This window comes from Drosophila mojavensis, unplaced genomic scaffold, assembly GCF_018153725.1.
Source record: "Drosophila mojavensis isolate 15081-1352.22 unplaced genomic scaffold, ASM1815372v1 contig_74, whole genome shotgun sequence".
Taxonomy (NCBI): domain Eukaryota; kingdom Metazoa; phylum Arthropoda; class Insecta; order Diptera; family Drosophilidae; genus Drosophila; species Drosophila mojavensis.
In genome coordinates, this window is record NW_025318899.1 from 1,498,286 (window position 1) to 1,514,607 (window position 16,322).

Sequence of the window (16,322 nt, forward strand, 5' to 3'; positions counted from 1 at the left end):
TGGTCACACAGCTTTCAATAAGTCTTTCTGACAACACTCTCATTCACAATAATCTTTTTACTGCGTTCAAAGAAATAGCTTAGAAATTTATTGGATAGAATTTTATTGTGCACGTCAAAGATGGAGTTTCCCCCATGTCCGAACTCATTGAAGTCCATACAGCACTTTCTGAAGCTGGCCCAGGAGCATGATTCGCGTGACATTGTCATAGCCTACTGGGCAAGGCTCTAGTAAGTAGATGCGCGATGGGTTTCCCTGCCAGTAAATTTCGCATAAGCAAAATGTTTTTGTTAATTAATTCTAAAGTGCGCTGCAAATTGGCTTAAAGGCGTCATCTCAGAGCGCAGAGGAGACTCAATTGCTGTTAGGTAAGCGCACAGAGATTATATTATATGATTCTTTTGCACCGATGACTCATCTATTTTATTTGTTTTGATTGGGCTCTCAGCTATTATGGACTGGTTGGAGCAGATGAAGAAGACGCATGCAGATAACGAGGCAATAACCAACGATATAGCTGCCCAGGCGCACATTGAGAACTATGCTCTAAAACTATTTCTATATGCCGACAAGCAGGATCGCGAGGAGAACTTTGGCAAGTAAGTGGAAGCTCAATTTATATGAATTTGTCACATTAATCTCTTTATATTGACAGGAACGTCGTGAAGGCATATTATTCCAGTGGTGTTCTCTACGACATATTACTGACCTTTGGAGAGCTCAGCGAGGAGGCGCTTCACAATCGTAAATACGCCAAGTACAAGGCTGCATACATTCACAACTGTCTGAAGAACGGCGAGACTCCCATACCCGGACCCTTTCCAGATGACGAGTCTGCAGAGCTAAATGGCGAAAGTCCGGCTGGTGTCAAGGATGAAGCCGGTACCAATGTGACAGCTCCCGAAGAGCCATCTACTGACGCGCAATCGGACAACGTCGAGCCCTCCTCGCCAGCTCCACAAACAACACCTCCCACAGTCGAGGAGGTTTTAAATAATCCGAACAAATTGCCCAGTCCGCCAGTGGAGGAGGAGAAACCAGGTGGCTTTGAGCCATACGTGCCTCCCGCTCAACCGAATGCCGCAATTTTCCAGCCGGCTGTGCCAGTTCATATAACTCCCGATCAAATGATTACCGCCCAGAAGTATTGCAAGTACGCAGGCAGCGCCCTCAATTATGATGATGTGAAGACAGCAATTGAGAATCTGCAGAAGGCATTGAAGCTGCTCACCACTGGCGCTGAATAAGATACCCTAAAAATACACTAACCCCACACACAAACACACACATCCACACAGTTAAAGCTTGGAGCACGTGCACCGTTGAAACCACATAATTAATAATCTCTGAAGAATTTGCTGGCCATGCTTATTGGACGTAAAATAGAAAGAAAAACTATAACACGACGACTGATGTTGAATAATAGTTTAAAACAGCATTATATATATGTATATGTATATGTATGAATATGAGTTATTCAAAAATTTATTAAAATTGTTGCTAAAATGTTGATGGCCGCGACAACTACAACATGAGTGCCGTATTGCAAAGGGATTCTGGTCTTTGTCTTTTTATAGCTATACTATAACTCGTTTATTAATATTTATAACTTGAACACTTTTCGCAATTTGTTTATGTATATTATTTATATATATACGAGTATGTATTTCTGTGTATTCTTTGGCACCAAAGTGAAAAAGAATCGTTTCAATTTTGTTTTATTCTATATAAAAAATTTGATTTAATTTATAACTATAAATGAGAGTTGTTTCGTTAATAGCTTGTATTATATGTTATGTATTAAGGTCGCCAATTGAGCTCGAAAAATTTCAACTAATTGTGCTAAAAGAAAGCTGTTTACAAGTGCGTCTATGAGTTGAATTAATGATTCCGACTATATATACGATCAAAAATCTAGTTATCCGTGGCATTATCTACTCCTGCTTGAGCCCATTCGCTTGCGGAGCATTGACGGCCGACAGGTCAGCGGCCTCCTTGCGACTGGTCTGATACCAGACGACCAATCGGCCGCCCAACATGAATGTGAACACCAGCGCCGGTCCGGAACGCTCGAAGGGATCACTGACCATCCAATGCTGGTAGATGCCCAGCAGCATGAGCAGCAGCAGCAGCACATTCGCCACATTCTTGATCTTGTCTGCGGATGAGATAGGTCGAAATGTTTCAAATGTTTCATATTGGTAAGGCGTACTATTTCCTCTACTTACGATAGGGTATTAGTGCCATGGCCAGGCCGCACACAATCTCCAAGATGCCAACGGTGCGTCGATACCATTTCGAGGGTATCTTAATGCCAAACATAGCCGTCAACGGAAATACCTTGGCATATTTCACGTATTCTGTGCGCTGCATGGGTAAGTGAAATGGAAAACGAAAATTAAATTAGATTTGCAAGGCGAGGGTAGGCTGAGAGATTCAGATCTTAATACTAATATATTCAAGTTCTTTTATATCTCCCACTTGGCCAGCACTAATTTGCTCAGCTTACTGTATCTACTATATATCCTGGATATACACTTTATTCATTTATCATATATTCTGCTTACGCAAATAGTTCGAACATCAATCCTCACTTTGGCACTTGCTATTAAATGACGAGCTCACTTAGCCAGAACTCATTTGCCAAGTACAAGCACATACGCACATACGCACATACATACATACACTCACATATACACAGGCACATTCATTCAGTTTAGCCGATTTCTTGTTGTAAGTTGCAAACCCAAATGTTGTTTGTCATACACACTCGCAATTTCAATTTCTATTTGAATTTATTTCATTTTATTTTGTTTGGCATTCGCCATTTGCGGCTCTCAACACGAAGGTGTAATTAAAAAGGCTAAACCATTGCAACAACAAAAACAATAACAACAACAGCTGCGCTTGGGCTATAAATTGAAAAGCGTTGCAAATCAAATACCATACCAAAAGAACAACAAGAATAACAACAACAAATCAAATACAAAACGTGCTGTAAGCCAAATACCACAGCAAATTACTTTATATAGTATACAATACAAATTATGTACATACATATGTGTTTGTATATATTTAATTTTGTATATTTTCAAAAATTCCCTAATATAAAACCTAGAATTTGTTTTCTTTTTTAAGAGACTTGTAAACAAAAGAAGAGCAAATCACATTAATGCTTATTGTTTCTATATTTTATGTAGCTATACATATATACATACAAATACATATACAAACATACATACACATATATATAAGCACGTGAACTGCAAATTTATTTACACAACAAAAACGAACGCCTACGCATTGTGATGCTTGCTAATTTCCATGATTACATGTGAAACAAGTAAGACTGCTCTAGTGGGTCGTGCTCGACTAAGAGATACCCTGAAGCCTGAGCAGCGCTGCTATTACAATGACTTTCCGTTTATTGTATACATACATATATCCATATATAATCATCAAAAATGAACACCGGAACCTATGCAGCTAATCTGAAGGAGTATGATCTAGTCTAATATCTATAGAGGAGTATAGTTATATATTCATATATGGACTCAGCTCGTCGATTAAATATCATACCTTCTTCCGCCTGTTACATACATTTCTGCAACAGAGTCATACTCTAAATTCCCATTTTCAATGGAGATAGGGTATTCAAATACATCATTTGTGTCCAGAGTGTTAGAAGACATACATATTTATAAGTATAGCTAAAAATGTGGTCCAGTTTTGGCGTCATCTACCTATTATGAACACAACTACAAAGTGTTTGGCTGATAAAAACTTATTTCTGTGAGATATAGCTACATATATATTTCTATATATACATATATCTAAATATTCCTGAAGATCGTTGCGTTTTCAAAAAAGTTTTCATGAAGGCCAGCCGCCTGGCATTGATGAGGTCGAGTTCAATGGTGCAGCTAGACGATTCTATTAGTCTGTCATCATTTAAAGAATTTCCGTAATATTTCCTGAGTATTTCAATTATATTTTTGGCTAAAATTATGGCTACAGCTGACTTAATAAACTTTTCAACATTTTTTAATAAAAATCATTAAAAATAATCTGTTATATTTATAAGAATGTTGTCACTGTACTAAATCATGACTTATACTGATCTAGATCTAGTTAGTAGAATGAAGTCCCAATTTTGATTAGGAAATTCAGCTATTAACGTAAACCCAAAAATTGTATAATAATAACAGCTTACAGTTTGTCTATTTCAAATTAGCATACAAAAACGCTAAAGCATATCTCATAGTAACGCCTAATACTATCCTGTACCAGAGCTCGTATCTCTTAGTCAAACAAAACTCATTTGCTTAGACAACTTATTTATTATTTAAACTCTCCGCTCAGCCCACTGCTACAAAGCTGACCCAGTTATATAAGAAACCCGTTATACATGAACGAGGATATGTTTTGGTGGTTAAATTCCGTTTCAGCTCGGCATGAAAAATCGATAAGAGCTGCCGCTCCCGAAATGCCGACTCAAGGTAAACAATGTGATATAACCGCGTATACATATAGTTATATATGTATATATTGATTTTTCATCCTTACCAGATCCTTGTAGAGATCCTTGCTAATATGCGGCGTCAGCTTCAGCGTGCCCACAAATATGAAAAACAGGCCCAGCAATATGGACAAACTCTTGAGCACAATCGTATTCGAGGCTGGCATTTTGTTTATAGTGCTTGACTTTAAATCACTCACAGACACTAAAAGCCCAACTGTCTATAATATTTACTAATTATTATAATATCTTGTTGTTGTTGTTGTTATTGGATTGCTCGCTGGGTTGAGCACATAATTTGTATGAATACTATTTTGAAATCACAAATTTGGGGCGCGCTTCTCGTGCGAGAGCGAGAAGAGGCGGCGGCTGACGGCTGGCTGTTGGCGGCGGCGTGGAGGCGTGGCCAGATGATACTGGGACTCGAATTCATATAGCATACATCACCCTATAATACACCGGTCGCTAAATTTAGCGCACGTCGCAGCTTCTTACTCGACCACGACGGACAAAGCACAGCGAAACACACAAAAACAAAACCCAAAGTTATATGAAATTCAAAATTTGAATGTTTGGGCGAAAACACTTTGTGTGGTATGTATAATTTTCTATAAACAATTTTTGCTCGCTTTCCCTAGGCAGTTTTCGTTTGCTTCGTGTGGACGCACAGACGCGTTCGAATTGCTACTTAAACTGAGACTGAAAAACAAAATCGACCAGTTGCAAAATTTCTATCAGCAGCATCCCAAAAGGCCGAGTGCCAGAAAATCAATATGCTCCCGCTCTCGCCCTCTCTGTCGCTCTCACAAATGCCAAACGAGATCAAAATGAGAGCGATAGAGAGAGAAAGGGAAGAGTGGGCTGTTGGGCTGTTGGGTTGTTATTCATAAGTGAAAAAGAGAGAGAGTGTGAGAGAGCGAACGAACAAGAGAGGGAAAGTGTGAAGCAGAGTCAACTCGCAGCTGGAACGAGTTTTTTTTTTTTGGGGTGGTTCCCCCCTTGGGAAGTTGCGAGGTGTAATTAAGGCCAAAGACCCCGTGTAACAACCCTTATGAAACAATGGCAACAGGGCTGCAAAGCAACTCAAAAAACACTCAAAGAAAAAAGTTAGAAGAGTTCAGATTAAATTGAACTAAGTATATAGAACTCTGTGATTCTCATGCAGATGAGGATTTGGTCTTGATACAACACTTTAATAATTCTTTTTCATGACATTTTATTTCCGATCAATATAAACTAAGACTTTAAACGTAAATGCTATAGTAAACCTAAAGAATTCATAAAATCAAGTCCAAGCTAGTTTCACCACCCCATTGGAGCTCCTGGAACTGGACCGGGACCGGGACCAGGTCCAGGACCACGTAGCATCGCCTCTTGTGGCGGTGTATACATACGTTTCGAGTCAGCCATGCGTTGATTGTAGCTCTCGATCTGTTCCGCCAGCTGGGCATCCTCCTGTAGGGCGCGACCTTCATCGAAATCCAGGCAGGCAACGCCGTCTAATCGCTCCAGATCCAACCAGCCACGGAAGCGCACACAAACGCCATTCATAATGAAATTGGAGCGCAAGTGCACCTTTCCGTGTTCCTTGTCGAAATCGCACTCCTGTTCCTGGGCGTAGGGATTGTGATTGGCATTGAAGTAGAGCTGCAGATTGGTGCCCGTTGGGACAAACGAGAGCTCAGCGTAGCCCTTGCGACAGTCAGTGACGAAACGCATCCGACGCTCGTCTATGGCGCGTCCCCGGTAGCCTGTGTATCGCACCTCGCTCTCTCGGCTCAGTCGCCGGAAGAGCTCATCCGATTCGTATTTGGACTTTTGATTCGGTACAACGCGTGGCATTTTGAATATGAAGCGCGGCTTGGGTTGCTCATAGAGTCCCATTGCTTCATAGGGTGGCAACTGGTGCGGATGATGATGCATTTTCTGATCCCTTAACAGTTCGAGACGTAAATTCATACTGATCATTGGTGAGTTCAGAAACCTTATATATATGGTTACGCTTCAGCTATAGCTACCTGACTTTTCAAATTTTTATGATTATGGCTAGCAGCTGCAGTCATCATATAGTGTACCTGTACCTGTTGCCAGGTGTTCAATTATAACTCTTACCAATAAAATCTATGCTTGAAAAAAGTCGCTAGCTGATATTTTTAAATCTTAACAGAAAAAAGCATTTTTGGCATTGCCATACCGTTTTATTGCACTGCGATTATTATTCGCCACAGGGTGTTCCATGTACACGAACAGCTGATATGTTTTATTGAAAACATTCACAACGCACATCAAGAAATTTGGATTTTATTCAAACAAATTTTGTAAGGTTCACTTTAAAAAGGATCAGAAACTATGTCTCTGGTTGCATACGCGGCAAGCAGTGATGAGGAATCAGATAATGATGAGGACTCTACATCTATGCAAGTACAACTAATAAAGCCAAGCGCTGCGACACAGAATGGAGCACCAGAAGTAAAGGCAACTGTGAGCAATGGACATATTAGTGATGACGACGACGATGACTATATACCTCAAGAAGTGTCCTTACAGGAGTTGAAAGCGAACACTACGGGTCGGTTACATCTCAGCCTGCCTAAGCCAAAAGCAGCTGCTGACCCAAATCCGCAGCAGGAAAAGGTGGATGATCAAGTGACGCAGGCCTTTGCCAAGCTGCCCATGCCAAGGGCTGCAGCAAAGGTAACCGCCATTATCGAAGAAGTGGACGATGAGTTCTTGCACAAAAAGGCAATTCCTGCAGGTAGCGAAGCATTGGAAAAACCACCGCCAGCTGTGACCAGGGAACGCGTTAAAATTAGTATACCATCTCTCAGAGATTATGCCGATGTGGACAAGGAAATGGCAGAGAAGCTGAAGAACAAACAACCACAACTCAAGTCTACAAAAGGTTGCGGCTTGCTGAGCATTTTACCACAAGCTAAATCTGAGCGGGATTTCGCCAGAAAAACAGAGCCTGTGGCAGCGAAGCCAGCAAGTAAAGACGAGCCTGCTCCACAGCCGAGCAAAAATGTTCCAAGAGTTAGTGCCTCGCCAGCTTTCGTACCAGATACTGTTAAACAAAGACGCGCTGCTCACAATACCGAAGGCGTCGATGGACTTAAAGCCCCGTCTGGAAAGCCATCCAAGTCTTCCAAGCCAGCTGTCTCGCTGGTGAGCGTAAGTGACAGCGAGGATGAGGAGGAGGTAGCCAATTCTGGTGACTTTTTCTCACTGAACAGCGAAGAGCAACTGCCAGAGGTGAGCAGCAACGAGATTAGCGCCTTGGTGGCCAAGCGAGCAGCCAAAATGAAAGAGGCTAGCGACAAGTATTTGACGGAGGTAGAAGAACGCAAGGCAATTGAGGAGGAGGCGATGCAAGTGGAATCGGAGCAGTTGCAACATGCGCAGAAACGCTACCATCAGCAATTGAATGCTGAGGCCATGGACGCACTCGTGGGCAAGAATGCTAAGAGGCGACGTAAGGAGGTGAAGGAAATGCAAGTGATTGACATAGTCGGCGATCAAGTGATGCCGGATCGTGAGGAATGGATGCGTACAGCTCTGGCCTCGGCCACCACATACCAGCCAACGGGCGTGCTGACAGACGAGGAGCCAGTGGCGGGCACAAGACGTAAACATCAAATCACATACCTGGCACACAAGGCGAAGGCGAACGAAGCTGAACTGCAAGCCATGTGGTCGGCCAATAGGCAGACACGTCGGGCCACACAAAGCAAATACGGATTTTAATGAACTCGCTTTGCATTTCTGGATTTCATTTCTTTTTAATATGAATTACAATTAGACTTAATATATACATAAATACATAAATAGTTGTTGTTTAATGGAGCCAGCCTTCGCGCTTTCTCAGCTTTCCACCCACATAGACGATGGCAGTGCAGAGGAGCAACATCAGAGGCGCCATGGTCACATAGATGGGTATCTGTTGTGGATACTCCAGGGTAATGCAAATCATCACCTGAGAAGTTATCGTCAGCCACACACCCACAATGTTCCATTTGTAGAGAGAGAGCAGGTCAGTAAGGCGATTCAAATTACGCCATTTGCGTATAAATTTGATGAGTACGTAAATTATAAGAATGCAGTCGAAGAACCAGAGTGGTGTGAAGGTGACAAACCAATTCCAGGTTGTGCGTGGATCTAGTCTTAAGCAGAGCAGTATAAGGAACACTAAAACTATAAACCATGTGAAAAGCGCGCGGTGTGCCAGTGTCATTTTGCTTTAATTGAACTTTTACATTTTATAAACACCGAAATTGTAAACAAGTGAGCGAATATCGTAACGAAGTATGTTTGTGATATCGATTGGTAGCGATGGGGTACCGATATGTCGTATCGATATATGCAGCTGTTCTCTTGGGCGTTGACAACTCTACAATTGCTGCTGCATAGAAGAAGATAATTGACGTGTCACTTGAAAATTTTGTAAAATTGGTGTGTGTTTTTACATAAAACCATGAAATAAATTAATTGTATATGTTTATTTATGATCACATAATCCACTATAAATGCTAACAATTGCTGTTGTGTAATTCTAGACAAGAAAGTGCCTGGCACAGACTGCGTAAGTGTACGTCAAAGAAAAGCCGACTACAAGTTAACACATCGCCACGGCAGCACCAGCAACAGTGAAGGAAACTGCAACAATGCTGACCAATTTCGAGTCCAAATCGGCTCGTGTGAAGGGTCTTTCGTTTCACCCGAAACGTCCGTGGATCCTGACCAGTTTGCACAGTGGTGTCATTCAGCTATGGGACTACCGCATGCATACGCTGCTGGAGAAGTTCGATGAGCACGATGGCCCCGTTCGCAGTGTGGCCTTCCATCAACAGATGCCGCTGTTTGTCTCAGGCGGAGACGATTACAAGATTAAAGTGTGGAATTATAAGCAGCGTCGCTGCATATTCACTCTGCTGGCCCATTTGGATTATGTGCGCACAGTCGCATTCCATCACGAATATCCATGGATCTTGAGTGCCTCCGATGATCAGACCATTCGCATCTGGAATTGGCAGTCGCGCAACTGCATCTGTGTGTTGACTGGCCATAATCATTATGTGATGTGTGCCCAGTTCCATCCGACTGAGGATCAAATTGTTTCCGCCTCGCTGGATCAGACGGTGCGCGTTTGGGACATATCTGGACTGCGTAAAAAGAATGTGGCACCTGGTCCTGGCGGACTTGATGAGCACCTTAAGGGTCATCCCGGTGCCACCGATCTGTTTGGTCAGGCCGATGCGGTGGTCAAGCATGTGCTGGAGGGCCACGATCGCGGTGTCAACTGGGCGAGCTTCCACCCAACCCTTCCGTTGATCGTATCAGGTGCCGATGATCGCCTCGTGAAGCTATGGCGCATGAATGAGTACAAGGCCTGGGAGGTGGATACATGCCGAGGTCACTATAACAATGTGTCCTGCGTGTTGTTCCATCCACGCCAAGATCTGATCATCTCGAACGGCGAGGATCGCAGTATTCGCGTTTGGGACATGACCAAGCGCCAGTGCCTGTTCACATTCCGGCGTGATAACGAACGCTTCTGGATTATGGCAGCACATCCCTCACTAAATCTTTTTGCTGCCGGCCACGATGCAGGTGAGTTGCAACCTTTAGGTAAATTGAAAATTAGGTCTAAAATTTTTGTTTTTTCGCAGGCATGGTGGTCTTCAAGTTGGAGCGCGAGCGTCCTGCCTACGCGGTACACGGAAACATGTTGTATTATGTGAAAGATCGCTTTCTGCGCAAGTTGGATTTCACCACCGCCAAGGATACGGTTGTGATGCAGTTGCGTCCCGGCAAGTCGCCTGTCTACAGCATGTCCTATAATCCGGCATTGAATGCTGTCCTTATTTGCACGCGCACCAACAATCTGGAGAACAGCACCTACGATTTGTGTCAGATACCCAAGGACAGCGAGAACGATCGTCAAAACGAGTCGGACAGCAAGCGCAGCTCGGGCATCACAGCCATCTGGGTGGCACGCAATCGTTTCGCTGTGCTCGATCGCAATCAGCAGCTGGTGGTGAAGAACTTCAAGAACGAAGTGACCAAGAAGATACCAACGTTCTGCGAGGAGATTTTCTATGCCGGCACAGGCATGCTGCTCATACGCGATCCGGAATATGTTACACTGTACGAGGTGCAGCGTTTGGTCTCCGTCGGCAGCATTAAGCTGGCCAAGTGCCGCTATGTGGTGTGGTCACCGGATATGTCGCTGGTCGCCCTGCTCTGCAAGCATTCGGTAACCATTTGCGATCGCCGGCTGCAGTACTTGTGCACCGTGCAGGAGAACTGTCGCGTCAAGTCGGGCGCCTGGGATGAGTCGGGTGTGTTCATATATACGACCAGCAATCATATCAAATATGCCATCACAAATGGAGATCACGGCATCATACGCACTCTGGATCTGCCCATCTATCTGACGCGCGTCAAGGGCAACCAGGTGTTCTGCTTGGACCGCGAGTGTCGCACCCGTGTCCTGCACATCGATCCCACGGAATACAAATTCAAGTTGGCTCTAATTCAGCGCAAATATGATGAGGTTTTGCATATGGTGCGCAACGCTCGTCTGGTTGGACAGAGCATCATTGCGTATCTGCAGCAGAAGGGCTATCCAGAGGTGGCCCTGCACTTTGTCAAGGATGAGAAGACGCGCTTCGGCTTGGCTCTGGAGTGCGGGAACATTGAGATCGCTTTGCAGGCGGCCAAGGCATTGGATGACAAGGATTGCTGGGATAGATTGGGCCAGGCAGCTTTGCTACAAGGCAATCATCAGGTGGTCGAGATGTGCTATCAACGCACCAAGAACTTCGACAAGCTAAGCTTCCTCTACCTAATCACTGGTAATCTGGACAAACTGAAGAGAATGAACAAGATTGCTGAAATACGCAAAGATGTTTCGGCTCAGTACCAAGGTGCCTTGCTCCTGGGCGATGTCAGGGAACGCGTGAACATTCTCAAGAACTGTGGACAACTATCGCTGGCCTACTTAACCGCAGCCACTCATGGCTTGGATGAGCTGACAGAATCACTGGGCAACACCATCAGTGCAGAGGGCAGCAACTTGCCGGAGGTGAATCCGAATGCGCAGCTGCTGCAGCCTCCAGTGCCCATACAGCAACTGGAGACCAATTGGCCACTATTGTCAGTGTCGAAGGGCTTCTTCGAAGGCGCCATGGTGACGCGTGCCAGCAGCAGCGCGACAGCACGTCAGGCACTCAACATTAACGCGGATGCCGCACTGGACGAGCACAATGCTGGCGGAGATGGCTGGGGCGCTGATGCCGATTTGGGCTTGGGCGAAGATGATGATGGCGATGAGGAGATGCATGATGCACTTAGCAATGATGAGGCACAGGATGAGGCTGCTGGCGGCGGTGGCTGGGATGTCGGCGATGATGATCTGGTGGTGCCCATTGAGCTGGCCTCCAAGATCAAGGCCTCGGCCTTGGACAGCAACTACTATGCGGCGCCCAACAAGGGCCAATCGCCAGCCCAGCACTGGGCCAACAATTCCCAGCTGGTGCTCGACCATGTTAAGGCAGGCGCCTTCAACAGTGCCTTCCGCCTGCTCAACGATCAGCTGGGCGTGGTCAATTTCAAGCCTTTCAAAACGCTCTTCTTGCAGAACTACGCCTGCTCCCGCACTAGCTACACCGCCAACCCCAATCTGCAGTCGTTAAATGGATATCCACTGCGTAATTACTCAGAAACCAATCCGAAGCTCCAGCGTCCAGCGCTAGGCATCAAGCTGAATGACCTGGTGTCCCGGCTGCAGTCTGGCTACCAGTTGACCACGGCGGGCAAGTTCACCGAGGCCATTGAGAAGTTCCACTCCATACTGATAAGTATTCCGCTGCTGGTGGTGGAGACGAAACTGGACACAGCCGAGGCGCAGCAGCTGCTGAAGATCTGTGCCGAATACATTGTCGGCCTGAAGATGGAAACGGTGCGCAAGGGCATGCCCAAGTCCACGCTGGAGGAGCAGAAGCGTCTTTGTGAAATGGCCGCCTACTTCACCCACAGCAAGCTTCAGCCTGTCCATCAGATTCTCACTCTGCGTACCGCACTTAATATGTTCTTTAAGCTGAAGAACTATAAGACAGCCGCATCGTTTGCGCGTCGTCTGCTGGAGCTTGCCCCGCGGCCGGAGGTGGCGCAGCAGGTGCGCAAAATATTGCAGGCCTGCGAGGTGAATCCCGTCGATGAGCATCAGCTGGAGTATGAGGAGTTCAACCCGTTCAACATCTGCGCCATCAGCTGGAAGCCGCTCTATCGTGGCAAGCCCGAGGTGACCTGTCCCTTCTGTGGCAGCTCCTACGATCCCCAGTACAAGGGCAATCTCTGCACCGTCTGCGAGGTCAGTCAAATTGGCAAGGATTGCATCGGTCTGCGCATTTCCACACTGCAATTCCGTTAAACGGAAAAGGGAAACGAAAAACAATAATTAGAACCCTTTGAATGTCGGGCTTTTCCAAGCAACTTTATTTGTATTTCTAGTGTTAAACATGTTTATAAAATATACATTAATCAAAAATATATAAATGATACTGCAAATATATATTATATAAATGAAAATATACAGAAATTCAGAATCAATTCACATTCACTAGATGATGCTTTGAGCATGGCCTTGAGAAGGTTCGAACTTCGAATCGCAAGCTGCGCGAAGGTCACTTACCGCGATTTTTATCCCACTCAAGGACTTCAGCTTCTCGAAACTTCTGTATACAGAAGAAAAAGTGCCACCCGAGCTAGATCAAACAAAATTGAAGCCGAATCAGGTCAGGTAAAATCTTTTATATAAAATGATGCTATATATCATAACTGGAATATTCCACGCTAAACTCCATAACATATAAGGTATACCCTACAGCCATTAAAAATGTAAATTTGATTAAATTATTTTCATTAATTATTAATAAATAAATGACGAATCAACGCGTCATCTTTAAATTTCCGGAATTATAATGTGTACGTTTTATTATGTATTTTAAATATATGTATATATATGTATGTGTATATTAGTATATATATAGTTAGCATACGTCACTAAAATTGTACATTAAAATGTTATGTTTAATACCATACAAGAATACGTTAAGTAATTTACTAAAAGCTAAAACTAAGTCTACGAGCATTTTATTCGAGCGAATCTAAACATAAGCGAATCCGTATCCGTGTCTGTATCCGTATTCGTATACAAATCTCGCATTTGGTGGCAAGTTTGGATTAGAGCATTTGTTCATCTGTTCAGTTTTCCATAAAGTATTGAGTATTTGGGTATTGAGTCTCATGCTGCTGTTGCTGCTGCTGCTGCAACTGCTGTGATTGCTGCTGCAGCTGCTGCTGCTGTGACGGCGTTGTTGCCGTCCAAAAGTCCAACTAACGCCGCCACATACTGGCGCCCACTCCAATGCCACCGGATGCAACGCCCCGACGTACTGCCTCCATCTCATCCTGGCGATTGTCGCGGTAAGCGCGCTTAGTATCTTCGAATTCACGCAGCCGTTGATTGTAGCGATCAATTTGGTCACGCAATATCGCATCCTCGTGCATTGCACGTCGTTCGTCAAACTCGAGGCAGCCAACACCATCTAGACGCTCCAGATCCAGCCAGCCGCGGAAGCGTACACAGACACCGTTCATTATGAAATAGGATTTGATGTGCACCTTGCCGTGTTCCTTGTCAAAGTCGCACTCCTTGTCGTGCAAGTATGGATTCTGATTGGCATTGAACACCAGCTGCAAATTGGTGCCAGATGCCACAAAACTCGTCTCGGTGTGTCCCTCACGGCAGCCGTTCATGAAGCGCACCTGACGCTCCTCAATACTGCGCTCCCGATAGCCCGTATAACGGATTTCGCTCTCGCGACTCAGACGCCGAAAGAGTTCATCACTTTCAAACTTAGACTTCTGGTCGGGCACCACCCGTGGCATCTTGAAGATGAAACGGGGCTTGGGCTGTTCGTAGAGTCCAATTGTGTCGTAGGGTATCATATTGGCCAGTGCAGCAGCCTCATTCATCATTTTGAAATGTTTTCTTGCACAAGCTACTTTTAGATAAAGAGTATTTGTTTGTTAATCAGATGTTTTGGCTTGAGTATTTATAAATTGTTTCGATTTGCTGCGGTCAGCAACACAACGCATACAACAGAAATTATTTTGCGGTTTTGTTATACTAACCGATAGGTTGTGGAGGCTAGTCGATTAATACACACGCACGCACCCTAATTTGATGCGCTCGCTTAACCTAATGTTGCCATATTACCAAAATATTATAAAAGTCTGGCTACACTTACCGTCATATGGTCGTCTGCACCGCGGTTGTTTGTTTACAAAGTTAGTTTCGGAATTATCCTCGCAGGAAGGAGAATATGAGCAGCGAGTCAACGGAACCCATAGAAAATGCTGCTGACAATGAAAAGCGTCCACAGTTTGGCACACGTTTGCTCAAGGATGACGCCGATGTATATAAGCACAACGCCTGGTAAATATCTGCAACGTTGCTTTGCCAGCAAAACTTGGGAACACACCCGCAAGCGCAAGAAACCGGGCGGAGCTGGTAATCGCATACTCAGCGATGCGCGGGAGGTGTTCGAGTTTAATGCATGGTATATACAGAATACAGATAACTTCCACACATAAACGCCTAAAATGTATTCTACAGGGACCACGTGGAATGGGATACAGAGCAGGAGGAAGCTGCCCAAGCAGCTGTTGCAAAGAATTCAACTATTAAGATGAGCGATGATCAGCGAGAACGTTTTCAATCGGATGCGCCGAAGTTTTGGGACTCGTTTTATGGCATACACGATAATCGCTTCTTCAAAGATCGCCATTGGCTCTTCACGGAATTTCCCGAACTGGCGCCCATTTCGAACAACGAGCGCTCAGAACCACGCAGCATCTTTGAATTGGGTTGTGGCGTGGGCAATACCATTTTGCCCATACTCCAATACAGTACCGAAACCCAGTTGAGGGTATATGGATGTGACTTTTCGGCACGCGCCATCGAGATACTCCGTAGTCAACCGCAATTCGATGACAAGCGATGCGAGGTTTTTGTCATGGATGCCACGCAGGAAGAATGGAATGTTCCATTCGAGGAAAATTCACAGGACATTATTGTCATGATCTTTGTACTCTCCGCCATAGAGCCATCGAAAATGCAGGGTGTGTTAGATAATTGCTATCGCTACCTTAAGCCAGGCGGTCTGTTAATGTTTCGGGACTACGGACGCTACGATTTGGCGCAATTGCGCTTCAAGAGCGGCAAATGCCTGGAGGATAATTTCTATGTGCGTGGCGATGGCACTATGGTCTATTTTTTTACGGAACAGGAACTGCGCAGCATGCAAACCAAGGCTGGACTAGTGGAGGAGCAGCTTATAGTGGACAGACGGTTACAGGTCAACCGAGGACGTTGTCTGAAGATGTATCGTGTTTGGATACAGACGAAGTTCCGGAAGCCTCTCTTAAAGTCGTAGAAATCAATGCCACTCGTTAGTTGATATAGTTAGGACTATAAGAAAAAGTTACTCGTTAGTTCTGATTCATTGAGCTTTTGTACTCGTCCTTAAATGTTGTGCGAGCTTTTTCCCAAATACACATAACAGTTAGAAAAGCTGCCAGTTTTCGCAGTTGGCTAAAAACGTCGTAAGTGAAAATTTTCTTTGTGCTACGCAAATGTATTTAATTTATTATTACATTATATATTATACCAACTAAATTTGGGTTAATCCCACTACTAAGTTTAACAACAGAATATTCTATATATATAAACTGTTCG

General features: G+C 44.5%; 8 protein-coding genes across 8 annotated transcripts; 4 read left to right on the top strand and 4 right to left on the bottom strand.

Moving 5' to 3' along the window:
* The first annotated feature begins 18 nt into the window (after nt 1-18).
* On the top strand, nt 19-1,554 carry LOC6586506 (vacuolar protein sorting-associated protein VTA1 homolog). The gene is made up of 4 exons (XM_002012081.4): nt 19-230; nt 307-368; nt 449-599; nt 656-1,554. The coding sequence occupies exons 1-4, from the start codon at nt 121-123 to the stop codon at nt 1,245-1,247; spliced, it is 915 nt and encodes a 304-aa protein (XP_002012117.1). The 5' UTR covers nt 19-120; the 3' UTR covers nt 1,248-1,554.
* On the bottom strand, nt 1,446-5,232 carry LOC6586507 (novel acetylcholine receptor chaperone). The gene is made up of 3 exons (XM_002012082.4): nt 4,567-5,232; nt 2,229-2,367; nt 1,446-2,158 (listed from the first exon to the last, which is right to left on the bottom strand). Exons 1-3 carry the CDS (start codon nt 4,684-4,686, stop codon nt 1,935-1,937), a joined length of 483 nt encoding a protein of 160 aa, XP_002012118.1. The 5' UTR covers nt 4,687-5,232; the 3' UTR covers nt 1,446-1,934.
* Nucleotides 5,233-5,718: 486 nt separating this feature from the next.
* LOC6586508 (protein brother) lies at nt 5,719-6,493 on the bottom strand. The gene has a single exon (XM_002012083.4). The coding sequence runs from the start codon at nt 6,485-6,487 to the stop codon at nt 5,822-5,824; it is 666 nt and encodes a 221-aa protein (XP_002012119.2). The 5' UTR covers nt 6,488-6,493; the 3' UTR covers nt 5,719-5,821.
* A 250-nt stretch (nt 6,494-6,743) lies between these two features.
* On the top strand, nt 6,744-8,344 carry LOC6586509. The gene has a single exon (XM_002012084.4). It carries the CDS (start codon nt 6,869-6,871, stop codon nt 8,261-8,263), a length of 1,395 nt encoding a protein of 464 aa, XP_002012120.2. The 5' UTR covers nt 6,744-6,868; the 3' UTR covers nt 8,264-8,344.
* LOC6586510 (transmembrane protein 60) lies at nt 8,279-8,853 on the bottom strand. Its single transcript, XM_002012085.4, has one exon. The coding sequence runs from the start codon at nt 8,748-8,750 to the stop codon at nt 8,355-8,357; it is 396 nt and encodes a 131-aa protein (XP_002012121.1). The 5' UTR covers nt 8,751-8,853; the 3' UTR covers nt 8,279-8,354.
* Nucleotides 8,854-8,874: 21 nt separating this feature from the next.
* Nucleotides 8,875-13,087, top strand: LOC6586511 (coatomer subunit alpha). Its single transcript, XM_002012086.4, has 3 exons — nt 8,875-8,968; nt 9,073-10,126; nt 10,186-13,087. Exons 2-3 carry the CDS (start codon nt 9,181-9,183, stop codon nt 12,948-12,950), a joined length of 3,711 nt encoding a protein of 1,236 aa, XP_002012122.1. The 5' UTR covers nt 8,875-8,968; nt 9,073-9,180; the 3' UTR covers nt 12,951-13,087.
* A 223-nt stretch (nt 13,088-13,310) lies between these two features.
* LOC6586512 (protein big brother) lies at nt 13,311-14,721 on the bottom strand. Its single transcript, XM_002012087.4, has one exon. The coding sequence runs from the start codon at nt 14,558-14,560 to the stop codon at nt 13,916-13,918; it is 645 nt and encodes a 214-aa protein (XP_002012123.3). The 5' UTR covers nt 14,561-14,721; the 3' UTR covers nt 13,311-13,915.
* A 98-nt stretch (nt 14,722-14,819) lies between these two features.
* On the top strand, nt 14,820-16,157 carry LOC6586513 (methyltransferase-like protein). Its single transcript, XM_002012088.4, has 2 exons — nt 14,820-15,020; nt 15,201-16,157. Exons 1-2 carry the CDS (start codon nt 14,908-14,910, stop codon nt 16,018-16,020), a joined length of 933 nt encoding a protein of 310 aa, XP_002012124.3. The 5' UTR covers nt 14,820-14,907; the 3' UTR covers nt 16,021-16,157.
* Nucleotides 16,158-16,322: the final 165 nt, after the last annotated feature.